At 40.2% G+C, this 13,148-nt stretch overlaps 2 protein-coding genes across 2 annotated transcripts in view; both read right to left on the bottom strand.

Moving 5' to 3' along the window:
• Positions 1 to 13,148, bottom strand: part of LOC142336504 (protein SSUH2 homolog) — a 611,495-nt gene that overhangs the window by 361,835 nt on the left and 236,512 nt on the right. The window lies entirely within an intron of this gene.
• Positions 75 to 12,164, bottom strand: LOC142336499 (C2 domain-containing protein 3-like). Its single transcript, XM_075385386.1, has 3 exons — positions 11,841 to 12,164; positions 6,172 to 10,991; positions 75 to 2,340 (listed from the first exon to the last, which is right to left on the bottom strand). Exons 1-3 carry the CDS (start codon positions 12,160 to 12,162, stop codon positions 304 to 306), a joined length of 7,179 nt encoding a protein of 2,392 aa, XP_075241501.1. The 5' UTR covers positions 12,163 to 12,164; the 3' UTR covers positions 75 to 303.

Raw genomic sequence — 13,148 nt, 5'->3', positions numbered from 1 at the left:
AATCAGCCCCCAACATGCAATCATGGCAACTATTCCGCTTATCTCCTGGTTGAATTTTTGCAACAGATTAAAACTACGAAAGTAACTCTCAAATTTCATCAGAAAACAATTAGTAACACAACTATACACATTTACATTTTATGTACAATCAGTCTACTTGAAGCAGAGAACATCCGAGAAACAACCAAAAGGTTAGTTCTAATTTCTATTTCAGATTTCAGTAATAACGCCAAGTCCAGTTTTGTACATATTTCCTTGACGTCCGGTGTAATTTTAGTGATGACAGAATTAAATTTGAAGGTTCTAAGAGTATTTTGTTGAGAATATTCGAGCAATGCGCTTTGCCTCTTCGACAGAGGGCATTTTTGCTGTTTGAGGCCGTGATGCTAGTGTAACGGTAGGACTCGTGCCATTTGATGACGAAATTGAAGATGAAAACGTCATGCCCTGCGGCACCGTAACTTCAGGTACGATTCGGTTCTGATTTCGCTCTCCGTTCTGACTGGTCACCATCTCAGCTCGCTCATTAACATTCAAGTCATGCTCATTCTCGGCGTTTATTAGCTGTGCACGTTCATCAAATCCAGCATTTGAATTATCACTAATTGAGTGATGTGATCGCTCAGTGTCAATTTCACGAGGAGATTCCATTTTATGAGTAGAATTGTCGACCAAATTTTCGGCTGTGCCAGAGTTGAAGTCTTGGTCACCCAAGTCTAAATTTTGATTTATGTTAACTGTCGGATTAGGTTCCAAAACCACCTCATCATGAAGCCGTTCGACAACCGCTTCATTTCTTTCCGTAGAAACTGGAACGTCCATAATTGGGTTCGCATGTTCTGTGACGTCAACAGAACTCATTGGAGAAAATACGGAACCAACGTTTGTTCCCATGTACCCTAATGGCTCATCCGCAGTTTCGTGATGGTCGTCAATTTCAGTTTCCTCGCCATTGTCAACATCTACAACTTCTGGAACGTCTGCAACATCAGCAACACCTGAAGTTTCTTCAACTTCTAATGGAACCCCGCTTTCGTTAACATCTTGATCCGGGAAATTACGATTATCCCCGTCCTGCTCATCTCTATTTCCAAGGTCTGGGGCAACGGGCTCAAGCGGTGATTGTGGACTGTCAAACGGCAACAGCTCCTCATCATTGAACTCTTCTTCGAGTTGTCTGAAAGTCGTCATCTCAGACGCCTTGCCTACTTCATCCATTATAGTTTCATAACTTATCTCAGTCATTCTGTTAGATTCTCCAGTACCATTCTTGGGTTGGTGATTACCTGAGAGGTGGGTTTCTGGCGTCGTTTTGTCTAGAGTGTAAGTTGCGCTTTCCCCGCTTGGGATTGCGATATTTGGGATTCCATCTCCCTCCTCGTTGCTATGAGCTTCCGAATTATCCATGGCTCTGTCAGCTTCATTACCAATGAACACGTCTTCGGTTGAGCTTTTGGAACCGAACGATTGGTAGAGTTCGTTCTGATTGGACGGTCGTTGTTCATCCCTTTCGTCACGAGGAAAACTCGATCTCTCTAAATCGCGACTGCGAGTGACATCTTCTGTTTCACCATCTGAAAATGCTTCAGATTCGTTATCGTCCAAATGAGCATCAGAGAGTGTGTCATCATGAGTGTTCACAGCGGACTCAACGCCTCTTCGGTCATCATTTTTCGCTTCCCTATCGAAACATATCAGATCATCCTTAGTGACGTTAATTGCTTCTAGTAATTTCTGAGCATTATCCTCTGTTGACGTTCGGACTAAGTGAGTTTGAGGTCGGTCACCGTGACCTCCACTACCGTATCGTAGCTCAGATCCGGATCTTACAAGAGGTTCTGTAGGTTCCAGAGAAGCAAGTGCTTCTAACACATCACCCGAACCATACGAAGCACTGTTAGGTTGCACTGCAGCTTGGTCGACATCCAGATCCTTATTTGCCATCGAAACTTCTCGCGAAGAGTATAACCCTGGATTGAGAAGCACATCCGCATGTTTCAACTGTTTCGTTGCTTTCTTTCTCAAACTCTCTTTCACAGCTTCCAGTTCTTCTAAATGACGTTTTAACTCCTCCATTGTAGAGCTAGTACCTCCAATCGGATAACCTCCCACGCCGCAGTGAAAAGAAGTATCCACAGACCTTCTTAGGAATGACACTTCTTTCTCTGCCGGACATTCTCGGCTTTCAACAACAGGTTCAGTGGTTTTCTGCAAGCTTCTTACATCTCTGTCTGCTTTACAGACAGTCTGCTGTTTGAAACCATCCATTGGAATTATAGACAGCTTTACTTGTCCCAGTACTTGATTGGAGAAATTCGTGACATTGTAGTATCCGTTCACCTAAAGCAATCATTCATCAGCAAATAAATCAGCAAAATTACCTATCTCAAAGTTGCTTTTGAAGAGCCCTCTTTACCACGATCAAACCGCAGCGGCAACTTAACAAATTCATTAAAAAATCGAATCTTTTCCGTTTGCGCCGCACCGCAACTAGGGGGCTTACAGCCTGGTGGTAAGCTGTTTTTGGAGTGGCACATTTAGAGTGGCACATTTAACACTTTTCAAGTAAACTAATGCGAATTAAATTCGAGGCTAAAATTGTCAATAAGAACATTTGAGATCACACAAAAATCAAGAAGTCAAGCAACAAAAAGTCAAAAGAGAGCGAAAGAATATTTAAGGACAATGAAGGAAAAAACAAAAACATAGCCGGAAACGGCTCGTTCAAAATACCGGAAACGACTCACACAACATAATCTCTGAACAATATAATTCTTATTTCCGGTGTCAAGTGGAAGCGGGGTAGGGTGTCATGAGCAGGGACAGGTAGGTTTGGAGGTAGGTAGCTGGGGAGGGGGTTAGATATGTGCGGGGTTACGGGTGGGGTGAAGCAGGGTGGACGAGGTGTTAGATAGGTAGACAGGGGGCAGGTAGGCGGGGTAGCAGGTGGGGCGTGGGGTATGTGGGAGGAGTAGGTGAGGGGGTAGGTGGTGGAGATAAGGAGGGAGACTTGTGGAAAAAATATCTCAAAATGAACTTTCGACCTTGAATATTACCAGCAGTTGCTTTGAAATATGTATAAGTCTTGTTAAAATTCAATGATCTCGAAAACAAGCAATTCAAAGTTCAAGCCATGAGCAAACTTTCCTCATTTTATTAAAAAACTGAATTTATATACTCATTGAATAATAAGAAGATGTTTACAATAATTGCTTTAAACTTCGTTCAAGAGCATAGTTATTCCACTGATTGAAATCACCGTTGGCTCAAACCACTTCAGAGGCAAACTAAACGTTTTTGTAACAGGAAGAATAAGATATTTTGAACAAGAAAAGCAAAAACGACCAATCCGAATCTTTTTTATTCAATCTTACTAGCTAGTGTGGAACTTCTAGCCCCAAGAAATATGGAAATTAATTGAGCGGGTTTCTTGATAGTGTGAAAAAGTGTTTTAATCTGGCGCGCAGTTTCAGTTAGATTCTTCAACTATACTTCATTCAGCTTTTAAACCTAAAGCTAATAAGGTTAATACTAATGTCAGCTAGCAAACACTCTAATGAACTTTGATAACACAAAGCACTGATTTAATGACCGGGCTTTATCGGTTTATCCCATGTCTTTTGATTTTGCTCTTCTGACTTTGACAGTAATCACCACATTGTGTAATTCAATGCGTGAGAGAAATTAAAATCCATTCAGTTGAAACAGTGAGAGGAAAGTCAAAAGTCAAGCGTGAAAATCGTGACTTACGTAAAACAAAAACCTGACCAAAAAGTAAAGAGAAGTAAAGAGAAAAAAATAACATAGCAGGACAAGTCCTGAAAAATTACCCAAGGAATTAAAAAAAACTTACAACTGCTGTACCTGACCACCAGATCAGTTGAACATCGCATGCCGAAAAGAAAAACACAAGTTGAGAAACAAAAATGAAACAAACTAAACAAAAATATAATTATCGCTATAACGCTTTTGATTTTTTTGCGTTATTTTTTTGGGATTTTTTTGCAAAACCACAAAAAAAGGTTTTGATTTTTTAATTGTGAAATTAAGAATTTCTCTTAATTTCACAATTAAAAAAATCAAAACCACTTTTTATCTCTTGGATCTGTCGAAAAATTACAAATTTTATCAAATATAAAAATTAGTGATAAAAAGTTTACTACCATTCCATTGCCCGCAACAACTATGCAGTAACATACTAGCAAACCCTAGAGGAGGTTACCTGACCATTGCAACCAGAAAAAGTGAACAGAAGAATCATGTTCAAAAACCTTGAAAAAAACGCATATTTTTAAAAAATGCCTAATTTCGTGATATTAAAATGTTGAAAACCGTTCCATTGCCATTAAAAAACAATGCAACTTATTTTAAAACACTCGAGGAGGTTTTATGACCTCTGAAGCTGGTAAAAAAACTTGATTATTGCAAAAAATTGTATCATTTTTTGTGATTAAGTTTGCATTACCAAAATATAGATCATAAAACTGCCATCGCAAGTAATTGTATCTTGCAAAAGAGCTTAATCAACTTTGCAAAATGTCAATTCAAGACTAATTGAAAAAAACTCAAAAATGACAAAAAAAAACTTAAAATTGCACCATTTCGGCGCTCAAATTGCACCGTATTGAACAAACAAAATACCTTTTAACCTTGAACTGGGGCTTTCTCAGTAGCTGCGCCACTCTCAGCACTTGAAAATCCACTAAAGCTACCGTAGGGCTTCTAATAAAATATTATGCCCACTGGGCCTTACCTGTTTATCCCGCTTTGAAAAACATGAAAAAGTTTTGGAAGACATTCAATGTCATCAAAATTGTGTGAAAACATCCTGCAAAAACATAGCATGACAAGTCCTGACAGACAATTCAGAAAATACTTATTGAGTAAACAAAGGACTAGACCTACAATGAATTATAAACGGGTTAGGAAAACCATTTAGAAAAAAATCAGATTAAAAAAAAACATAGCCGGCAGATTGCCGGAAAATAGCCGCGATAGACGCTCGTGGCCTTCCAGGAATTGAAACACCTAAAGAAATAAGATAGACAGATCGACCACCAGTCCTTCAATAGACCACTAGACTTTTCAGATTAGCTTCGGACTGTCAATTTTTGACACATACGTTCTATAAGGAAAACGCCCTTAAAGAGCTATTTCAAAATTGATATTCGAAATCAAAAACTCAAGACTAATAATCACAAATTAGGGCATATAAGATTGGCACAACTTAGATGCACACCATTAACTAGTAAATCTTCATTAAAAATTAAAGTTCCATAAGGGAGTTCAGAAGTCAATTTTTTGAGTGAGGTAAGTCACGCAATTGACCTAAAAGCAGAAACAACGTCACGTACACAAATTTTAACTGCAAAGCAATAGAAGTCACTGAAGTCAATTCCAAGAAGTCAGGTCGTAAGAATCATCGATGGAGACGACGAATTAAAAAAAAACACGATGTCCCCAATAATAGCCGCTATCGCTTCGCGGCTATTAATAATAAAATCAATGTCAAACTGCCGCATGTAAACAAAAAACCACTAGCGAGAAAGCGAATTTTTGTTCAATCAACGTTTTCTAATTCTACTTTAAAATTAGAGCAAAAAAATTAAGGCCGCAAAATCATTCTCTTTCTCACTCTACTTCCTGTTTCGTCGTGACCAAAATCAATGCTCCAATTTGACTTCAAAAATCATTTAAATGTGTAAACAGATCTTAAAAAACATAGCAGGACAAGTCCTGACATACTATTCAAAGAATTTTCATTGACTAAACAAAATACTAGACCTACAATGAATTATGAATGGGTTAGGCATGCCTTGGTCGAGCTTCAGGGAGAAGTGAATTTCAAGAGTTTATGCTGATCTATGATACTGCTAAAGTTGTAACGATTGTTTCATTAATATTTACAAATGTGTGGTTCACCAGCCATAAAGAGCAAAATTAAACGTCTTGTTAATTAATGTAAGGTAATAGCAGAAAGGGCATGGCATTGGAAGCCATGAAATCAAATCGAGAAGTAAGAATATGATCTTCATTGGTGTTGGGAAAAGTTAGCGAATGAAAGCTTATAGACGGTTTAAACTGTATCTCACATTGCCAAACAATATAACCACCAGCAGGATGGTCTGGTTAAAGATTAAATCAACGATGAAAATAAGGTTTTTGTATTACCTGGGAGAATCCCGCGTTGAGAGGCGACAGATCAACTGCCACAAATCCGAATACCTTGTCCAAGATCGAACTACTGCTTGACTGCTTCTGTTCAATCATGTGCAGCCACAATTTCAAAATCAACGGATTAGAAGTTTTCAAGTAGTCATACGATAGATAGGTTTCAGTTTGAAAGTTCCAGGACGGTGATGTCTGGAATTTGGCCGCGGTTGAGGTTACCGGTTTTGAGTCCTGTACCATTTGGAAGGTGAAATACAATTCCGATGTATCTGCAGTGACTTTAGCTGTATTGATTTCACTCGAAATAGAGCTACTATACAGATCTAAATGATACGCGCGTTCAATTTCAACATGCGCTTTGAACGTGTTCGAGAGATCCACTTTCTCTTCTTTATCTTCGTCGTCAGAGTTCGAATCGGAATTCAGTTCAACTTCATCGCCATCGTAATTGCGCACATCGCCGCTGGTTGAACTCTGTTCTAACGTAACCGATGCTCTGATCTGAGTAACTCCTATGTAGCTAGCTCCTGGCTTGTAGATAGCACAATTCTCACTAACAGTGCAAACATTGACACTCCGAGTCAGTGACGTCAGCGTTAAGTAGGCGCTCCCAAGATATTTATCACGTCTGTGACCTTTCGGAGCCGTGACGTCACCAGCTGACCAGAGCTGTAGTTCTAAGGGTTCCTCTTTGAGGTAGTACTTCAACGGTTCCGACATCTCAATAGAAATGGACTCTCGGTAATCAAATTTGCCCACAAAAGAGTTTTCGCCAAGATGACGTAGGGATATTGAATGGGTGCAAACTGCAGGTTTGTCGTAGAACTTGTAGCGAATATAACATTTCATGCTGCGTCTCGACTGTCCGTTGACATGGTTTAGGAGCATTGACGAGAAGTCTCTTCTGGAGCAACTGAAGTCAGAAAGGCATATTGTTATCCGATACTTTTGCGCACTAGCAAGAGGGCTAATGGAGTCGTACTGCTCTTTCCAACCACACCCTCGACCAGCTTGAATTACCTTTTCTTTATCTTCGGAGCGAACGAACGCGAGTTGCACATCAACACCTCCGACGTTGACGCAGTCGTTTCTGATTCCCTCGCCATCAACGGGGTGCAATGGTTGCCAGCCTCGGATTCCACTATTTAGGTACAATAAATCTCTTAATGGAACAGAGCAAGAAGCGATAAGATACTCTTTCTTCTTATCAGATACATGGAATACATCCTCTGCCTTTGAAGGAGATTGTTGGTGCCACAATTCCACGACACAGAACTCATTTTCTAGACGTTCTGCTAAGCTCACAACGTGCGAAGTCTTCTCTCCTTTGAAGTAAACTGAGAGGGGAATTTCCATCACGGAGCCAGTTTCAGGTGCGAATGATTGAGCAACTACTCTAGTAGATCTAGCTTCTTTAGGATCCGCGAAAGACAATGACACTTTAAAGTACGAGTTCAACCCAACTTTGGAGTAATATTCCAAATTTGGAAATTCTTTGACCGCAGTCAGAGCAGCTTCTTCCAATCCACAAGCCCGAATGATATTCATTCTCAGAACTACTTGAGTATTAACTCCGAGGCCTTTCAACGTCGAGGCGCATCCGAAATCTGCGACCTTATAGCTAACTGTCGCCTCCAGAACACCACAATGCGGAATCTGTTTCTTCGCTAACTCAATGCCTTGGAAACTCTGATCCAAATCTACACAGGAGATTCCAGTCAACGGCAGGACAAAGTTCTGACACGAAGGCTGGTACTTAGCATGCGAATGCATCGTTATCAGGGACCATAACTTAGGCAGCGGCAGCTGACACGTCGCTACAATTTGGTCACGCAGGTTCGGATGATAATGTCGCGTCCATACCTCAAACTTCAACGTCCTTTGACTTTCAGGGTCCGCGGCAATTACACGCAACAATTGATTTGGTAAGGACAAGTTAGACGGTAGGACCAGTTTGTGGTGAATTACGTCATGAAATAGAACATCTGGAACGCAAAGCGTGGGCGATGTTTTGAACTTCCTAAGCACGAAAGGGCCTGGGTTGTTTGAATTTTGCTGGGGAAAGAAATTGAAGTTTTCCTGATCTGGGAAGAAGTACTGTATGTAACAGTCTGCTTCGCCGTGGACATCATCTGAGAACTGATTGAAACTTTTAAGTCCGTTGATCATAATCTCAAATGTATGTTCATTCAACTCCTTCGAAGGAAAAAAATTCAGACCATCCGCCGATGTCGAAATGACTGACTTGTTTGCATACGAGACGCTATCGGATGCCATTTTAATATGCTTCAAAGCTGCAACTTGGTCTGAAGATCCAACCGCCAATGTCACTGCAACTTTGCCGCGAACACTTTTGTTCAAGTCACTAGGATGTACGATTGGAAAAGTCCCGTCGCCTGCCACGACCGGATAGTGCGCTTCGCGAAGCAAAGACATCAAGCGCTGATTTGCAAACGACAAATGGAACTGGCTAGTCGGTATTTTGACTAAACCAATCAACTCGTCATTGCCAGCTGTCGTCAATTTGTTCCATACTTCTATGATAACGTAGTTGTTCTTCATTCGTTGCAGGATGTTTGGAGTCAAAACAAACGGCACGGAGAAACAGATATTGAAGTTGGGATTGTGGTCGGAACCCCAGCAGATATCAGATCGAACCCAATCCTCCAGGAAGAATACCCGTGCTATTACATAGACATTAATATTTGAATACTTTGAAGACACGTACTTTTCTAAGGCCGCCTGACCAATGGTTAGCAGGAAAAACATAGCCTCTCCGTCATTTTCTGTGGAATCTTCTGTCACTGATTTTGAATTTCCGGTTATTTTCCCCGTGGACGTTTCCTTCAGGCTCAAATTGTCTGCTCCAAATTCACGGTCGACCCGAACATTTGGCGCGACCTCCCCACGGACATGAGCAGTCACATTTTCAACTACAACATTATTTCTTTCATTGGTGACGAAGTTCTCTTTCAAAGATACCATCAACGGCTTCGATTTTGAAGCTTCTTTGACCTTCAACTCGTTTACTTTTGAAGTGAAGCTCTGCGTGTCAGAAGTCAGTTCAATTGAGATCTTCAACTGACCAACTATGTGAGGTGAATCTAACTTCTTACTCTGCCTTCTTTTCTTCTTTTTGTACGCGAAATACTTCTTCAGAGGCAGGGAGATAGAACGGGAGAAGAAATCCGCTTCCAACACATCTCTTAATCTAATCGCTCCCGACCCTACAAGTCTGGGCGTCAGGGTTTTTGATGACTTCAAATAAAGGTGAAATGTGACCGCCTGACCCCAGAGCTCCCTCAGAATGGTCTTCCCTGTTGTACCTATACACAGTGGGAACATGCTTCGATGACTGAAAATAACATTCCCTGTTTCCGGGTTAGCAGACCTGCAGTTAACTTTGGACTCCCTCATTTCAATGCGATGTTGAGGCATGCACGACGGGAACGAAAACTCGACATAATATTCGGCATGTTTGGATATGAATGGAACTTTCGGGGGTAGTTTCAAACCCGGAGCTGATGAAGTAGTCGCGACTGAGAAAGAATCAATCACCACCATAGCTTTATTCACACTTTGAAGTAGGTTGAATCTATCAACCGAAAGCGTCCAGTCTTCATTTTCATCTTCCAAGTAATTGCCTAGACCATCACCTTCAGTGGTGAAATTCGGTCGATTGAATCGTTTATCAGCTTTAGAATCGGAATTTAACTCTTCAAGCAACATTAGTTCCTGCTTTCGCAGTATTTCCATATCCGATTCTACCGATGAATCACTGCTCGCGCTCACGCTTCGATTTCGTACCTTACTTTTCTTGGGTTTCTTTCCGGACTTCTTAACTTTATCGCCAATCTCAATATCTGTATCACTGGACTCTGAACCTGTACTGGTTATTGAGCTTGATACAAAACCGTTTCGGTTAAGAACTCGTCGAACAATCGAGGAGTCGCGGACCGGATTGTCTGAATCACTAGAATCCTCAGCTGTCAATTTCTTCGACTTGAGACCCAATTTTTCGTCATCGGATATGGTCATATCATTTAAATTTGAGCCATCTATATTGCTTTTGAGTGCAAGAGCTTCGAGGCGCTTCTTGTCAAATTTATACACCAAATCGTGGAAGTTCAAACTGGACCTAACTAAGTCACGGTCGTCAGCAACAGGATCTCGAGGAATGACGTCTACGTTTTCTTTATCGGATCGATCAAAACCAGCAGCTAATTGAACTGGCGATTCAATTCTAGCTGCAGGTCTAACAGCCGTAGCAGCTGGAAGATTATTCAAAGAAGTTTCTTCATTTTGCACCAAAGCTTCACGCAACGTGGAGCCCCGTTGGATAAGGAAAGTTATCAAGTCATCGACACTGCTTCTCGTATCCTCAACAGGTAAAGAAGATTGGGTTTTGGAAAAATCGGGTACTCCTGCCAAGGAGTTCTGACTCTTTTCTTCTCTATAAGCATTAGCCGTCAAATCGTAGTTTTTCGGCAGACCAATTAATGGCGACTGATCAGGAGCTTTGAGCTCTGCAGCCTTGCTAACTTCTGCTTTAGCAGACGCATTCACTGAATCTTTAAACGATAGAGCAACCTGAACTTGGGCAACTTTTTCCGAATCCGCACCAAACATAGCAAAATTTCCTGTGATTGGCTGCTGATAAGAAAGTTGGGTAATCTGGTGGATGTTGCATCGAGCTATTGGGTTCTGTCCACTGTATAGCTCTAGTTGTAACGTAGACATGTCGCGTAAGTAACTGAGCATCTGCGTTGGGCCAGATTTTATGGGGAACAGACAAGTTGTTCTCGGTGGTTGCAATAATCCTAAACAATGAACTCTTAAAGCATTCATAAACATAACCGACTAAACGTCGGAAGAATTGCTCTCGAACGACTAGTGGGAGCTCTAATCAATTGCCATCTGCTTCAGTTGGGCGTGAGGGGGGAGGAAGGCGGGAGGGGGAGCCTAAATGGGACTAGGAAGTGGGCTTCAAATAACCACATTAGAGGTCAACATATACCACTATTAAGATTTAAAGTAAAAAAATAGCACCAGTTTCGGCGCACTTTTCATTTGACTTTTAGTATTAAATTTCCGCCAATTGAGTTCAGCTGCTTGAAATTGTGATTGAGAGAGAATTTTAGATCACGCTAAACGCAAAAAGTCAAGGGCGTAGAAGTCACTCGAAGTCAAAATTGTCAAGCGAAAAATTTGCATTAAAAAAGAACACACGTTTACAATAATTGCTATAAATTTCGTTCAAGAGCGATTAATCAGTATTGTTTAGAGACCAAGAGAGAACAAAAATGATCGATATCCAAGAAAAAATATCGAATAAAATCAACGTATTTGATCATTGAGACGTCCGCGTTTGATTCTTTGGCGGCAGAAGTGATCATAATCCGATTTCTCAATAATTCGAAATCAACTGGTCTCAATACCCTGATCAACGTTTAAACAAAACTTAACGTTTTCAGTTGATGACCTAAATTAACCATTTTATAGGCCCAAAATTACTTGATTCGGAAGTTTAAATGGGGAATAAGCTTGATTAAGTAAGCGCATGGTAAATTATTGTTTTTACCAATAGACTTACCCTTCCCTTTAGACCCTTCCCTTTAGCAGCCTTAAAAAATTATAACTAGGTATTTAAATTTAAGCAAATTACAAACCATTAGAATCAGTGGTCACAATCTCGATCTTATTGTGAATCACTTTGGGACGAAATACAGTTCCAATCGAGTCTGGTCGTTCTCCCCACCATTTTAAACGCACGTTTGGCTTCTCAACTGTCACTGGAGTCAGCAACACTAATTTGGAGACCTCAATTTGAAGAAATCCTCTCAGTGGACCCTCAACCGAGGGAGGTAAACTGATTGAAGGCTGAACATCTTCTGAAGTCTTTGGTCGTCTTGATTTTGGACTATTTGATCTCGAACGAGTTAGCGATGATCTTGGAGATTGCCGCGTCGATACAGCCGACCGATTTGGCATCTCGATCTTAAAAAGTGAACAATTTTTGAAAAAAAAACGTCCAAAGAAGTTTGGTCCGATTATTATCCAAAACTAAATACTTCCCCCCAATTTTCGCGTTTAGCCTTTCGACTGTCATGTTGCTCCGGACACAGTTAGTGAAGGAATTAACTATATGCTAGTTTCACTTTTTTATTCTGTCGATTATCATTACTCTTCGCTGTAAACTATCCGCTGAAAACTCTTCTTAAGTAGAATTTTTGATAAGAAACCTCTTGTCTTTTGCCTTCATTAACAGATCAATAACAAAATTAGAGCCCAAGTGAAAAAAGAAACTCTTAAAATTTGCTCCAAAAGTCTACGCAAACCTCTACGCACAACAGTCTATCGTCAACCACTTGATAAATATAGAATTAGAAAGTTACATTGCTGCTATAAGTGGATAACCGAAAAAATCGAAATCCTGATTTCAAATTATATTCTCATTTTCAAACCGAATATAGCAGAAAAAACAGTAAGTCTTCCAATCAGTATAATAACATTACAATAACCTAGATTGGGTGATCTCTAATTAATTTCAATCAGAGCTTACAATTTCAATTTAGATTTTATTAGAGTGATGAAGAGATTTTCTTATTAGGTGAGCCATATATCGAAAAATTTATCACACGATTGAACTTAAATCTCATACCAAACGAGTCACAAATGACGTCATGCAAAAAAGCTGTTTAGGGGTAGACGCCATCAAAAAAGTCAATTCTTGACATCATAGTGCGTGATCAAGCAAAAAACTAGACCTAAATTTTACTAGAAAAGACTTTTTATCAAACAAGACCAATAGCTCGAAAAAAAAACAATAAAGACAATATTACAGCACGAGCGAAAGCCATAATCGAGAAACCGAATTTAAGTTCGAACACTATTTTCACAATTTGGAAAGTAGACTGATAAAATTTAACACCGCAAAACCTCTCGCTTCTTATTCTTATTCGCTACATTTTCTGTTT

Source organism: Convolutriloba macropyga, chromosome 3 (assembly GCF_964194025.1).
Source record: "Convolutriloba macropyga chromosome 3, txConMacr16.3, whole genome shotgun sequence".
NCBI classification, from domain to species: domain Eukaryota; kingdom Metazoa; phylum Xenacoelomorpha; order Acoela; family Convolutidae; genus Convolutriloba; species Convolutriloba macropyga.
Note: the sequence above shows the minus strand (reverse complement) of the source record. Positions and strands in the feature narration are given on the sequence as shown.